The sequence below is a fragment of the Trichosurus vulpecula genome, chromosome 1 (genome assembly GCF_011100635.1).
Source record: "Trichosurus vulpecula isolate mTriVul1 chromosome 1, mTriVul1.pri, whole genome shotgun sequence".
Taxonomy (NCBI): domain Eukaryota; kingdom Metazoa; phylum Chordata; class Mammalia; order Diprotodontia; family Phalangeridae; genus Trichosurus; species Trichosurus vulpecula.
In genome coordinates, this window is record NC_050573.1 from 407,570,549 (window position 1) to 407,587,167 (window position 16,619).

A 16,619-nucleotide genomic window follows, 5' to 3' on the forward strand; every position below is an offset into this window, starting at 1 on the left:
AGGAAGGTAAATTTTGATGGTGGAAAGCTGCCTAGTTAATTTGGGGTCTACTGGCTACATCTCTTTCTCAAAGACTAAGCCTTAAATCCATTTCACTCTGAAACTCATAGATTGAACAATAGATCCCTGCCCAAGTTCCACTTAACGGCTATTTTTTGAGCCCTCCTGGCTCAAGAGTGAATGTAAATACTGTTTCTCTTTTCACCAGCAACCCTGAGGGTCTTCCCTTCTCAGTTTGATTTTTTTAAAATTTTTTTAAATTAAAGGGGCCACCTCCTGACTTGCTTTTTAAAGAGGCCTATTCACAGCCTTTCCTCACTCAAATCAAAGTCAACTGCAAGTCATGTCATCATTTCCCTGATGTCATGCTCCTCTTCGAGAATGAAGAACAAACACAACACCCTATCTCCTATCTATCCAGTCTATAACTTGTTTGTACATAACTGTTTGCCTATAGTCTTCCCTGTTAGATTGTGAGCTCCTTGGGGCAGGAACTGTCTTTTTCCTTACTTTGTATCCCCATCCCTTAGCACTGTGTCTGGCACATAACAGGTGCTATATAAACGCTCATTCCCTTCCTCTTGTCCCTCCATTATACTGTCCAGTAGACTGTAAGCACCTTGAAGGCGGGTATGGTCTTTTCCTTCCCTTTGTGCCCTCAGTGTTTAGCACAGTGCCTGGCACATAGTAGTTGCTGCTATATAAATGACCGAGAGCACTCATTACCTTTGCCGAATGCTCCATGGTGACGACCACTTTGGTTTTTGAGCTGGACACCAAGTCCATGGCACCGCCCATTCCTTTCACCATCTTTCCCTGCGAGCAAGAATCAGAGCATTAGAAGAAGCCACATTTCTCCAAATTAATTACTTGTGTGGGAGAACCAAGTCAAGCTGAAGGAATACACCACTGGAACAAATTCTAATCAGCTGAAGGGAATAACCCTTCTACCTGCTTGTTTATTAGCACTGTCAAAACTCCTCTGCAGGGAAGCTTGGAACCCTGGTATTCTATTATCTCAGAGTTGAAAGATAAAGTTGAGGGCAATATGTGAAAAAGTTTTATTTTGCTTACACACACACAGGGGAATTTAATTTCAAGTAAATAAGCAATAAGAGAATTCACAAATACATAAGGTAACTTCAGAACATCTGCAGACTAGACACCCATAGTGGCAGGACTGGAGAAATGCTAGTTTAAAATGTAAGAAACTTGAACATGAATAACTTTCCACACTTATTTGTATCACATCAATTTCAATTACAGACATTTTGTTAAATCATGCTCTCCAATTTCCTGCAATTGAAGACAATATTCAGTTACTCCACCAAAGACAGTAATGGCATTTTCTCAGGGCTAAGAAAAAAGTAGTCTGAAAAAGAAAACTTTCTCAAAACAGGGGCAGATCATTCAAATCCCTTTCAGAAATACCAGTCTGTTCCTGAATGATGGCCACTCTGACAACCCTTTCCCTGCCCACTACTCCCCATATACCCTACTCTACTTGGATAATTCAGAGAGAATAACTTATTTCTAAATATTAAGGTCCAGGGAATTGATGGATTTTGCAGTTGCTCAAATAAAATCAACAAGAAAGTCAGTGACACTTTGGCCTGAGTCCCCAATCCCTCTAATATTCTCCAAATTCTTTAACTTTTGTTTTTCGACCCAAGACTTCTTGCCATTTAGAAGACAGAATTTTATACTGCATTTCCTTATTTTTGATGAGTATGGAGGGAAAAGGTTTTGGAAATTCTTTCTCACTTGACACAATCTAGAGCAGGGTTGCTCAATCTGCGGCACACCAAAGGATTTTGGGCAGCTGTGAAAAATGTAGCCGAAAACATCTTTTATACACAGAGGAAATCCTTTGGCATGCCACAAGCGGCTACATGGGCCACAGGTTATACAGAACATTATCTGGAGCCTCCTGATTGGGCCACAGGGCTGCTCAGGTTAACATCTGAAGAGTAGAATTCTTTCTTGGCCAATGTAAACTATCATTTATATTTTAATATTTCTACCAGTTACGTGATCATCCTTAGGCTATCATTTCAAAAATAATGTAACAAGTATGCTACTACATTGTGTGTTGTGCTGTCTTGTGCACTAAGGAAGCCACCAAGATGCACAAGGTCTCTGCCTCATGGAGGAGAGGTAGCAAAAGGTGTGTGTGTAAATGTCTATGAATAAAAAAGCATGTGATATTTTCATAACACAACAAAAAGAAGTACCATGAGAATTAGGGAGAGATCAATATTGGTTATGAGAGAGAGCTTCATGGAGGAGGTGACAGTTCAGCTAGGGCTTGAAGGATAGGTTGGATTTCAACGGGGGAGGTGTGTATATGTGTGTGTATGTGTGTGTATATGTGGTAAGGGAAAAGGGGAGATGGAGTTTGGAGGAGACTGGGGAAAGTGTGAAACAACTGATGTGGAGAATTTGATAGAGAGTCAATTAGAGCTGAATTAAAGAATTGCTGGGTGGTTGAGAATCCAGCTGAGACTGTAACATATGACTTTAATAGTAAATCCTCTTCATGGGGTTTCATGAGTTTCTCCTGCCATGTTCAGAAAACCAAAAGCTGTAGTAGAAAAAGTAGATGGGTTTTGTGAAGGGAGGGATAATGATTACTAAGACAAGTACAGCAAAAAGGGCAAAGGGTAGAGAAAGCATGGGGTTCTACGTGTGAGAGATGAGCATTTTTCTCTTATATTTAATAACTAATTATTGTATTAAGACCAAGTCTTTTCCCTTTTCTACTTCCTCATCCAGAAACCAACCAGTGTGGGAAATCTTTCTTAAAAATTTGCCCAGGCCAAGATCTAATCAGACAATAAAAGAAATTCAAAGTTTGGGCTAATGGGTGCATTCCAGCTCATTGTGTTTGTACAGACAGGTCTGGGAAGTGTAGATTCTCCATTTTGCCAGACAGGTGATACGGAAGTTAATGTCTCCTTGATCACGATTTGTGTGATCCAAGTCACATACCGCAAGACCCTCATTGTAATATAGCCCAGCCTCTCATTGTAAATTGATTTTCTTATTACTTGTTGACCAATCAGAGTTATTGATTGCCACCCCACAGGAACACTTACTCTTCAAAGGATATATAAACTGTGAACCCACTGCCATGAGGTGTCTTTGTTCTAAGAAAGACAGGAAAATGACCATCCTTTTATTAAAATGCTGGCATTATTAATAAAATGAGTAAATTACCCAGAAACTATGTCTCTCAAACTTTTTAACTGTCACATAAGGTAATAGGAAGGATGTTGCTGAAGTTACTGACTCTAGGAGAGAGAAGCAAGTGAAATCAGAATGATGAAAATGAATTTGGGAGATGGAGCAAAGGTTGCAATGATGACAAAGAAAAGGTTCAATGAGAAGGAGAAACTAGGGGTTAGATGAGAAATTGCCAGAGAGGAGAATTTCAGAGTTGGGACTATACACACATGCATACATGCATGCATGCATACATACATTATACATAGCTACACATACACTTATGCTTGTATAGGTCCAATAATAATTGGATAGGTCTAAAGTGTGGCCATACCACAATGATAGTTAAAGTGGAGTAAAAATGGAGGTTGAGTTTGTTAAAGAAAAAGTTAAGTCAGAGGATTAGAAAGTATATGTGTATAGAAAGTGTACATATATAAGATATATAAATAGGTATGTGATATATAAAGACTTTTATATGTATTTAAAAATATATTAATTTACATTAGGCATAACATGATATATAATTATACAACTATAATCATATGAGTATATATGTATATAATTATATATAAAATCTCTTCTACCCCTTATATCCATCTCCAGCAGTATGTATGTGTGTATGCATCTCTCTTTATGTATGTAGATGGATAGACAGATAAAGTAAAAAGACTATAACCCAACAACTAAAATAATTGAGGAAGTTAAAGAAGTATTCAGAAAGGAGGTGGCTGACAGTGACAAAGATGAAGAGAGAATGATATAATTAGACAGCATGAATTTCAAAGGAAAGGAGGTTGCTAAATGAGAATGACAGAACAATTGTCCAGAAATGGTAGGGAGAAGAAAGGAGAGTACGAAGGCCTCTCAATCCATTCTCATGAATAAGGCTAAATAGGAGTTCATGCCATACAAAAATTGGTTTAAAAAAACTGGGGGTATTTAACCTAGAGAATTTAATACTCAAGGAGGTACATGTAGCACTTGTCTTGAAATATGTTAAGGACTGTTATATTTCATCGGAAAAACCTGAACCAGTAACAATGGAAGTTGCAACGAGGAAAATTTAGGGCAGATTTCAGGGAAAAAAAAACTTGCTAACAATTACAGCAATCCATAAAAGGATGGGCTGCCCAGGAAGATCACAGGATCACAGATTTATATAAGGAGAGGGAAGAGGGAAGGAAGGGAGGGAGGGAAGGGGAAAGAGAGAAGGAAGAAAGGGAAAAGAGAAAGAAAACGAGGAAGGAAGGAAAAAAGAAAGAAAATGTAAGAGAGATAAAGTTGAGAAGCAACTTGCCTAAGGGTCACATAGACTGTAAGGGATAGAGCCAGAATCCTGGGTCATCTGACTCCAAAGCCAGCACTCAAACACTCTTTCCATGGTTCTGAACTGTCTCTTAGGTAATAGGTTCTCCCTCACTGTAGGTCTTCCAAGTAGAGTCTGGTTGACCATTTGTCCACAGTGCTGAAGGGGAATTCTTTTTTTAACATTTACGTTTTAATATTTTAAGTTCCAAATTCTCTCCTTCCTTTCAGCCCTTTGCTCAACAATTGAGCAATATGATGCCCATTACACAGGTGAACTCATACAAAACATATTTCTATATTAGGCATATTGCAAAAAAAAAGGCAGGAAAAATAAAGTGAAAAATATGCTTCAATCTGTATTCAACATTCAAAAATTTTATCTCTCAATGTGAATAGCATTTTTCATCATGAGTCCTCTGGAATTGTTATGGATCATTATATTGACCAGATCAACTAGGCAAATCACAGTTATCTTTACAATATTACTATTACTGTGTACAATGTTCTTCTGGTTCTGCTCATTTCACTTTGCATCAGTTCATATAAGTCTTCCTAGGTTTTTCTGAAACCATCCCCTACATCATTTCTTATAGCACAATGGTATTCCATCACAATCATACTATAACTTGTTTAGTCATTTCCCAATTGATGGGCATCCAAGAGGGGATACTTTTGTGAATACGCATTGGACCAGATAGCTTCTGCGCTTCCTTTCTAACTTTAAAAATTCTATGATTCTACGAGAACTGAATGATAAAAAAACACTTTATTTACTCCCCTGTATAATATGAGGAGGTAGCTAGGTGGCTAAGTGGATAGAGCACTGGGACTAGAGTCAGGAAGACCTAAGTTCAAATCCAGACTCAGAAATTCACCAGCTATGTGAGTCTGGGTAAGTCATTTAACCTCTGTTCAACTTAATCCACTGGAGAAGGAAACAGCAAACCACTCTAGTATTTTTGCCAAGAAAACCCCATTTGGGTCATGAAGAGTTGGACAGGACTGACAATGACAACAACAACAACAAATGATGTCATTAAGAAGTAAGCCATCTGTAACTGGACATGTTAATCATAAATATCTAGGTGTTATTATTTCTCTCCTACTTTCACCACACAAGTTGTCATTATAGATATTTTTTCTTCCCAAAAATGTGTAATTATTTTAACAGAATAGGAGTATGTAATTTTTGACTTTGAAGTCTTTTAGTCATCTTAGAAAATTATTATTCTCTGAGGAAGAAATTAGACTGTCAGGTCAACAAGAAATTGTAAAATACTAGGTTTTATTAGTCTTTTATCTTCTTACTTTCCAGTATATTCAGACAGGAAAATAAAAATAAGTTTTCCTTCCTTTTCGATTCCCAGATGATTTTTGAATTTAAAATGAATTAGTCCCATGAAAGAGAATATTCTTCTACAGCTGCAGAAGAAGCAACTGCTACAAAAAGCTAGATTTTACATTCTCTAGTGGCTGGTGAACCTGAATTTTCAAGTAACTTATATCAAGTCAATAATGTTTAACAAGCACCTACTATGTACTCACACAGCGCTAAGTACCTTTCGGCAAGCAAAAGTACGATGCCCATGGGCACCTACCTATGTTCCTCTAACCTCTCTGCCTCCCTCCAATTTCACATCTCTAGCTGCCTTTCAGACAACATATTAAACTCAATATGTCTAAAACTGAACTCTTTTATCTTTTTCCCCAAAACCTCCTCCTTTCCTAACTTTCCTATTACGACTGAGGGCAAAACCAGCCTCTCAGCACCTTAGGGTCACAACCTAGGAATCATTCTGGACTCCTCACTATCTCTCACCCCATATCTAAACTATTGCCAACGCTTGTAGATATCATCTTTACAACATCTCAAACATTTGGTCCTTCCCTAACACTGCCACCATCCTAGTACAGGCTCTCATCGCCTCATGCCTGGATTACTGCGATAGCACGCTGGTGGATCTGCCCACTTCAAGTCTCTGTCACTCCAATCTCTCTTCCATTTAGCCACCAAATGATATTCCTAAAGTATAGGTCTGACTATGTCACTCCATTTACTCAATAAATGCCAGTAGCTCCCTTGTATCTCCAGGATCAAATATAAAATGCACTGTTTGGCATTCGAAGTCTGTCATCACCTAGCACCCTCCTATCTTTCCAACATTCTTACACCTTACTCCCCACCACATACTCTTCGATCCAGTGACACTCTGCATGAACAAAACTCTCTGTCTCTCTGTTCTGAGCACACTCTCTTTTGTCTTCCATGCCTGGAATGCTCTTTCTCCTCATCTTCACCTACTGCCTTCCATGGCTTCCCTTAAGTCCCACCTAAAATCTTAACAACTACAGGAAGCCTCATCATTAATTCCTAATCTCTTAATTCTAGTGCTTTCCCTCTTTGACTTATTTCCTATTTATCCTATAGGATAATATTACATTCTCTACATTATACATAATACCACATTAATAAAAACAGGATATATTTATCCTATACCTAGCTGGTTTGTGCACATTTGTTTGCTGGTTGATTCCATTAGATTGTGAGCTCCTTGAGGGCAGGGACTATCTTTTGCCTCTTTCTATATCTCCAGCACTCAGCACAGTACCTAGCACATAGTAGGTACTTAATAAATGTTTATTGATTGACAAGTAGCACTGTGAAAGGACCTGGAAACAAGAGGACCTGGAGACAAGAAAACCTGTGTTTAAACTTAGCCTCAGGCACTTGCTAGCTATGTGATCTGGATAGGAGTGATAAATCTCTGTCTGCCTCAGTTTCCTCATCTGTAAAATGGGGATAGAAATAGCACCTACCTTCCAGGGTTGTTGTGAGGAAAGAGAGATAATATTTGTAAAGAATCTTAAAGTCCTACATAAATGATTAATATTGTTGTTGTTACATGTTCCCTGTCCTCCAGGAGCTTATAAGTTGGGAAAGAAAACATAAACATATAAAACAATTTAACAGAAATCAAGAGAGCTTATAATTAAATACCAAAATAAGTAGCAGGTGCAATGAGTGTTAAAGGAAGTCAGAATAGATCAAAATTAACAGAGTCTAAAGAAGCAGAGGTAAGTTTCATGAAATAGGTGAAACCCATCAAGGTTTTAAGAATAATCAGATGAAAAAGGAGGTGGATGAGGAGGTGAAAAAGCAAGGAAGCTCTAATCTCTGTAAATGAGAGGAGAAGCCCAAACCAAGACAGAAATAGGTCTTGAACCACAAAACCCTCAAAGCCACACAAAAGGACTTACTGTTATAAATAAAGGCTTAAGAAATCATGAGAATTATTTAAAATGCATAAAGCAGAAGGAAAAAATACTTATGAAAATAGGCTTATATTAAAGAAACATTGCTTATCACTGAAGGATGATGAGGCCAATGTGACCCTAATGTGATCTTCTTTTATAATCGCACATATGTGTATATATATATAGATAGATATAAATATTTATATAAATATACATATGCATATGAATGTATGTTTCTTGCATTATTTACCTTTAACTTTAAAAGCTAGCATAATGGAGTGATGACAGATAGCTGTTCTTGTCATAGTAAACTCTTCCCTTTCAGAAGGATTAAAAAGATATTAAATATTGAAAATGCTAGCAAGAAAATGATCTAGAAAGATGACCTGTTGTAATAGCAATTTAGATTTGAAGATCTTTCCCACCCATTAATAGGCCATGTGACCTGCTTATGTCACAGGAAGCCTACATCACATGTGCTAGGAGGAGCTTGCTGAGACAAAAAGGAAATTGTATCACAGGAAATACTGAGAGAGCCGTTATTACAGTTAGAGCTGAGGGAAAGAGAGAAGACGTGTGATACCCGTGCTGTGGGTTTGCTTGTTGGTGGCAAGGCCCTAGCAGGGGGCAGAAGGTTAAAGGATGGAGTGGTTCTCTGCTGTGATGTTATGGACTTATTGGTTATGGGATATGATTATTTGGTGTCTGAATAATTGGTTTACTTCTTCTATCTTCTATATGGAGAATCTCGCATATTTTGCAATATAGAAACACATAGGCATTTTGACAATTATCATCTATATTGTGATTACTGCCTTGCTAATATACCTGTTATAACCTATTTATAAAGTCTTTCCAAAAAGATTATGTTACTTAAATACCATGTGATCAGACATTATCACTCCTATCCAATACCGTCTTGTCCTTCAATTGTACTATATATCCTATTTCCCAGTTTCATGCAAAAACAACTTTTTTTAACATCTGCTTTTAAAACTTTGAGTTCCAAATTCTCTCCCCTCTTCCCTGCCCACCCACCCTCCCTAAGAAGTCAAGCAATTCAACATAAATCACACGTGTATCATTATGTATAACCCTTCCACAATACTCATGTTGTGAAACACTAGCTATATTTTGCTCCCTCCTATCCAGGCCCCCTTTATTCAGTTTTCTCCCTTGACCCTTTCCCTTTTGGAGAGTGTTTGCTTTTGATTACCTCCTTCCCCAATCTGCCCTCCCTTCCATCCCCCCTTTCCTGTGGGGTAAGATACCCAATTGAGTATGTAAGGTATTCCTTCCTCAGGTCAAATCTGATGAGAGCAAGATTCATTCATTCCCCCTCACCTGCCCCATCTTCCCCTCCAACAGAACTGCTTTTTCTTGCCACTTTTATGCGACATAATTTACTCCATTCTATCTCTCCCTTTCTCTCTCTCTCAATATATTCTCTCATCCCATAATTTGATTTTTTTAGATATCATACCTTCATATTCAACTCACCCTGTGCCCTCTGTCTATAGATATATATATATATATATATATATATATATATATATATATACACACACACACACACACACACACACACACACACACACTTCATGTACCCTAATACTGAGGTCTCATGAATTATACACATCATCTTTCCATGTAGGAATGTAAACAAAACAGTTCAACTTTACTTTAGTAAGTCCCTTATTTCTCTTTGTTGTTCACCTTTTCATGCTTCTCTTGATTCTTGGGTTTGAAAGTCAAATTTTCTATTCAGGTCTGGTCTTTTCATTGAGAAAGCTTGAAAGTCCTCTATTTTATTGAAAACCCATTTGGAGCATTATACTCAGTTTTGCTGGGTAGGTGATTCTTGGTTCTAATCTTAGCTCCATTGACCTGTGGAATATCATATTCCAAGCCCTTCAATCCCTTAATGTAGAAGCTGCTAGATCTTGTGTTATCCTGACTATGTTTCCACAATACTCAAATTGTTTCTTTCTAGCTGCCTGCAATATTTTCTCCTTGATCTGGGAGCTCTGGAATTTGGCGACAATATTCCTAGGAGTTTTCTTTTTGGGATCTATTTGAGGAGGCGATCGATGGATTCTTTCAATTTCTATTTTGCCCTGTGGCTCTTGAATATCAGGGCAGTTCTCCTTGACAATTTCTTGAAAGATGATATCTAGGGTCTTTTTTTATCATGGCTTTCAGGTAGTCCAATAATTTTTAAATTGTCTCTCCTGGATCTATTTTCCAGGTCAGTGGTTTTTCCAATGAGATATTTCATATTGTCTTCCATTTTTTTCATTCCTTTGATTCTGTTTTATAATACCTTGATTTCTCATAAAGTCCCTAGCTTCCACTTGTCCCAATCTAATTTTTAAGGTAGTATTTTCTTCAGTGGTCTTTTGGACCTCCTTTTCCATTTGGCTAATTCTGCCTTTCAAGGCATTCTTCTCCTCATTGGCTTTTTGAAGCTCTTTTGCTGTTTGAGTTTGTCTATTTTTAAGGTTTTGTTTTCTTCAGTATTTTTTTGGGTCTCCTTTAGAAAGTCATTGACTTGTTTTCCATAATTTTCTTGCATCACTCTCATTTCTCTTCATAGTTTTTCCTCTATTTCTCTTACTTTATTTTCCAAATCCTTTTTGAGCTCTTCCATGGCCTGAGACTAATTCAATTTTTCTTGGAGGCTTTTGATGTAGGCTCTTTGACTTTGTTGACTTCTTCTGGCTGTATGTTTTGCTCTTCATTGCCACCAAAAAATGTCCAAAGTCTGTCTGAATCTGGGTACATTTTTGCTGCCTGGCCATGTTCCCAGCCAACTACTTGACCCTTGAGTTTTTTGTCAGGGTATGACTTCTTGTAGAGAGTACTTTGTTCCCAGCTTGAGGGGCTGCACTGTTTTTTTCAGAGCTACTTCTATACAGTAAGCTCTGCCACACCAGCACTCCTCCTCCCCCAAGAATCTCCAACCCGGACCGCAACTCAGATCCAAGCAGGCTCTGCATGCCTGCTCTGAAATGCCACTTAATTCCTCCCACCAGGTGGGCCTGGGGCTGGAAGTAATTGCAGCTGTAGCTCTAGAAGCAGCTTCAGATCTGCACCACCTCTGCTCCCCCCAGGGTGGTGGCCGAACCATGAACTCCTTTCACTCTGCCCCAGAAGCTTTTCCCACTAACCTTCTCTGTTGCCTTTGGTGTTTGTGGGTTGAGAAGTCTGGTAAGTGCCACAGCTTACTGATTCAGGGTGCTATGCCTGTTCTGCCTGGTTGGTCCTGGTGCAGCCCAGGCTGAGCTCTGCTCTGCTCCCAGCTTCTTGTGATAGACCTTACCCAGCCACCATCCAGGCAGTTCTGGGCTGGAGCCCTGCTTCCCTTTGCTATTTCGTGGGTTCTGCAGCTCTAGAATTTATTCAGAGCCTTTTTTTAGGTGTTTGGAGGGACCTGGCGGGGAGCTTAAGCGAGTCCCTGCTTTCCACTTACTTTTCCATTTGTAATCCCAGCACACAGCACAGTGCTTAAGCATGTAGTAGTTGCATAATAAACACTTTTTCATCTATTCATTCTATAATGCATAATCTCTGAACTTATATTTGTACGTAACTAGATTTTTAAAAGAATCTTATTTTAAATTTTTTTAATAACTTTTTTAAAGCATTGATTTCTACTCTAATATCTCAGCTGAGGACTTTGCCTCTTATATTATTGAGAAAATTGGGGGCATTAGACATGAGCTCTCTCTTTCCCCATTCTCTTCATTTCAAAACGCTTTGATAATCATTTTCCATTCTCTTGCTTTCCCTCAGTCTGTAACAATGAGGCAGCTCTTCTTGCTTGGTCAAGCCTCTAAATATGTATTTGCTCCCAACCCCTCAAGTAATCTCTAAGAGATTCTCTACTCCAGACTCATTTATCAAGACCACTGCTTCCTTCTCTCTTATCCTCAGTCTCTATCTACTGGCTCCTTCTCTAACACTTTCAAATATGCCCAAAACTCTATCTTTAAAAAAAATTCACTAAATCTGACTATTCCTTCAAGCTCTTGTCCTACATCTCTCCTCCCTTTCTCAGTCAGACTCTTTGTAAAAACTGTCCACCCTTCCTGCATCCACTTCCATTCTTCTCATTCACTCACTCTTCTACCCTTTGCAATCTGGCTTCCAACTTCATGAATCAACTGAAAGTTTTCACTCCAAAGTTACCCATAATTTCCTTTTTAAAAGTTAATATTTTATTCCCCCCCTCCAATTACATGTAAAAACAATTCTGACATTCTTCTTTTTTCAAATTTTGAGTTGCAAACTCTCTCTCTCCTTCCCCTCTTCCCCCATTGAGAAGGCAAGCCATTTTGATATAGGTTATACATGTGTAGCCATGCAAAACATATTTTCATGTAAGTCATGTTGTGAAAGAAAACACAGGAAAAAATCCAAGAAAAATAAAGAAATTATAGAAAAAGTATGCTTTGATCTGCATTCTAACTCCATCAGTTCTTTCTCTGGAGGCAGATTACATTTGAAGTCATGAGACCTTCAGAATTGTCTTAGATCACTGCACCGCAGAGAAGAGCCAAGTTATTCACAGTTGATCATCATATAATACAGCTGTTACCATATACAATGTTCTTCTGGTTCTGCTTATTTCCCTTTGCATCAGTTCATGTAAATCTTTCTAGGTTTTTCTGAGAGCATCCTGCTTGTCCCAGTGATTTCTTAATTGCCAATTCTGATTACCTTCTCTCAGCCCTCACCCTTCATCTATTTGGTATATTTGATATTATTGACTACCCTCTACTCCTGTATACTTCCTCTCTGAGTTTTTCTAATGCTGCCTTCTTCTGGTTCTCCCCCTACCTGTTGGAACCTTCTTTTTCAGTCTCCTTTGGTCCAGAAAATGCATCCTAACTGGTTCTGTCCTAGGTCTTTCTATTTTCTCTTTCTATACTCTTTCTCTTAGTAGTATACAAGAGGAGAGGGTACTTTCTTATCTCCTGAGGAACCTGTATACAGGTCAAGAAGCAATAGTTAGAACTGAACATGTAACAATTGATTGGCTTCAGATTGGAAAAGGAGTATTACAAGGCTGCACATCGTCACCTTATTTATTTAACTTACACACAGAGTGCATCATGTGAAATGCCAGGCTGAATGAATCAAAAGCTAGAATGAAGGATGCTGGGAAAAACAGCAATAATCTCAGATGTTCAGATGATACTATGCTGATGACAGAAAGTGAAGAGGAATTAAATAGCCTCTTGATGAGAGTGAAAGAGGAGAGTGTAAAAGTTGCCTTGAAGTTTAACATCAAAAAAACTAAGATTGTGTCAACTGGTCCCATCTTTTTCTGGCAAATAAGGGGAGAAAAAATGGATGCAGAGTCAGATTTTATATTCTTGGACTCAAAAAAATCACTGCAGATGGCAACTGTAAACATGAAATTAAAAGATGCTTGCTACTTGGAAGGCAAGCTATGGCAAATCTGGACAGCATACTAAAAAGCAGATATATTGCCTTGCTGACAAAGGTCCATATAGTCAAAGGTATGGTTTCTCCAGTAGTAATGTATAACTGTGAGAGTTGGACTATAAAGAAAGCCAAGCTCCACAGAATTGATGCTTTTGAATTGTGGTGCTGGAGAATCAACTCCAACGGCTTCCTATTGCTTCCAGGATAAAATATAAATTCTTCCACGTAGCTTTTGAAGATCTTCACAACCTGGACCCAATTCATCTTTTCAGCTTTACTGGATGTCAGTCCCACTCCTGAAATATGTAATTAAGATAATCTGGCTTTTTCTTTGATCCACATATTTACACTCCAACTCTCAAACCCTTGTCTTTGTGATGACTACTCCCCATGCCTGGAATGCATTCCCTCGTTTCCTCTATCTCATAGACTTCCTTTCTTCCTTTAGGACATAGCCCGAGCATCTTCTTCTGCCTGAAACTTTTCTTGACCTCCACCCCACTCCCTCCAAATGCTAATGTGTTTCTCTTCTAAATCACCTTGTATTCAACTGTTAATACTAATATTATGTTATTATATTAACTTTATGGTTATACTATGTACATTTATCTAAATATTTGTCTCTCCTATTAGACTCTTCTCTTGTGATTAGGGTGTTTCATTCTTTGTTCTTGTATCCTCAGTGCCTGGTATACAGGAGGTACTTAAGGATTTTTTGATTAACTGACTACTGATTTTGGTTTAGCTAATTAACATTAGCATTATAAAAGAAATTAAAAGAAAGCAACAAGGCAAATTAATCACACTAAAAACTTCAAGTCAAAATAAAATATTTTAATTGCTTTTTTTTAAAAAGCAAATTCTGAATTTGTTCAAATTCAAGTTCAAATTCTGAACATGGCTCCTAGTAAGATTTTAACAGGTTTACCAACAGAGAGACTAAATACTGAGTAACATTGATGGTTTACAAATCAACTTTAGAAGATAATGAATTTCTGATGGCTCTTTTTAATGAGCATAGTGACAGTGAATATCAATTTCCAAATTCTTTTACTTCTAAATATTAATTGGCTCAAGGCTTCTAGTTTACAATAATGTCTTTAAGTCATCCTAAAGCATCTTCTGTTACTTTGTATCATATCATGATAGTAGTATACAGGAGGAGAGGGTACTTTCTTATCTCCTGAGGAACCTGTATACAGGTCAAGAAGCAATAGTTAGAACTGAACATGTAACAATTTATTGGCTTCAGACTGGAAAAGGAGTATTACAAGGCTGCACATTGTCACCTTATTTATTTAACTTACACACAGAGTGCATCATGTGAAATGCCGTAGCATATCATTAAAAATGAAGAACTGGAAACAAAAGATACATGAGGCATGACTTGTCAGTACATTTGTAGTAAAATGGCTTACTAAGCATTCTTAAATGAGAAAAAGAGAGAGAGAGAGAGAGAGAAAGAGAGAGAGAGAGAGAGTCCTACTGTATTCAGGTGTGAATTCTTTCATTTCATGTTACCAAATGTCCTGTTCTCTTTCCCCATGCCTTTCCTATTTCTCAATTTGAGAAGTCTTATCTGATCCAAAAGAAACTTGCTAAGGATTTTCTTATGGACCTGTGATTTCATTGGTCTAAGGCAGCACTTCTTTAAGTGTAGGTGGAGATCTCATATGGGGTCTCGGGAACTGAATGTGGGGGTCAAGAAAAATTTGGCAACAGTAAAAGGCTTCTGAACATGCAACAATCAAAAATTAATTAAAAATCAAACATGTAATGAATCTGAAGTGTTCCTGGCAGCACTTGCCCGTATTGTATCTCACTGAAACTTTGGTTCTGAACACAGCATTGACAATTATAAAATCAAATTATCAATCAACTCTGAAAAACATTGAAGATGCTCTACCTCCTGCAGTATCAAATATTCCGCCACGATTTAATTCTTTATAAAAATAAACAAGCACATCCATATCATTAGTATGCAAATTTGCTTTCATCTTTAATAAATTAAGAATTGTTTTAAAATAAATTTCTTTATGATTATTTGTAAATGTTTGATTTGTATACCTGTTTTATATATCTATATATCTGGGGTCAGGTAAAAATTTCTCAGTCGGAAAGGGGTTAGAAGTAGAAAAAGTTACAGAAGCCCTCATCTAAGGGACTCTCTGTGAGGAATTAAGAGAGCTGCCTGGGGCACTGAGAGGTTAAATAACTTTCCCTGGGCCACACAACCAGTATATATTAAATCAGAACTTGAATCCAGCTCTTCCTTACTCTGAAGTCAGCTACCTATCCACTATTCCCTGCTGAGGAAAAGCTTCTTACAAATTTACATATGTAAAATTATATGACAAATCTTTCCAGTGGGAAAAAATGGGCAGATTTCAACTACAATTTTTTGAAAGGGAGGGGGATTAGTAAAATATAATGCCAATTATAAACTTAGCAGAAGTTATATCAAAAGTCTTCACAATCCACTCTTATCCTAGAATGCTATAAAATTGACTGCTCTGAATTTCACTTTTCCTTTTTTCTGCTTACCTAATGAGCAATACAGGGGAAAAAGGGACATATAGCCTGAGGAATATGGGAGTTACAAGAATTTTTGTATTTTATAAAATGGATGATAATTACAACCTAGTGCTACCTTCAGGTCTTGTATATGGAACATTTTAACTGCTGGATCACAATAAGGCTCAGCAATTTATTTGTGATTTAATGGCTTGAATAGAAAGGTTAACGATTCCCACTATGCCTTCCTTCCCTCTTAACTCTTGTTTCCTAACCGCAAACACTAAAACTACTCCATCAAAAAGCATGTGTCCTATGAGAAGACAAGAATCCTCCGGTACCTCTGGCCTCCTATTCTGGGCCCCACAGTCATGTTAGAGACCTTTGTTCCTGGGTAAGCAGAGGAGGCAAACAAAAAATTCTCTTAGCATTTTTGAAGATAATGAGGAGATAAATCACTCGAAGGGATATGTTAAAATACAAAACATACAACCCCACCTGGTTTTCTCCTCATTGTTTGATGTGACTGAGTCTTAATCAACAACTGAGTGGAGAAAATTCCTTTACTTTTCTACTTACTTTTTTTTAAACTTCTGTTAAAACCGCATACAAGACACAAGGTAAAGAAGCACTTCCAAGTACTTCTACTCTAGTGACAACCCAATCACTGCTATCTATTGAGTACTTAGTGAATGTATATTATATATAAACTGCTGTCAGAGATCATGAATAAACTGAAAATAGAAATTAATAAAACCCTGAACCTCTTACTCTTAAGATTTCACAATACTTAGAAAAAGCCCATTCTCCTTTTGTGGGGAGGCAAGAACTACTGTGCTCTTATTGGCTCCCCAGTGCCG

General features: G+C 37.7%; 1 protein-coding gene across 1 annotated transcript in view; it reads right to left on the minus strand.

Annotated features, from left to right (window-relative positions):
- The window catches only part of OXCT1 (3-oxoacid CoA-transferase 1), a 192,127-nt gene that overhangs the window by 49,871 nt on the left and 125,637 nt on the right, over window positions 1–16,619 (minus strand). Inside the window, exon 14 of the mRNA XM_036740818.1 lies at window positions 727–816. Within this exon, the coding sequence (XP_036596713.1) occupies window positions 727–816 (90 nt within the window). The remainder of the gene's footprint in view (window positions 1–726; window positions 817–16,619) is intronic.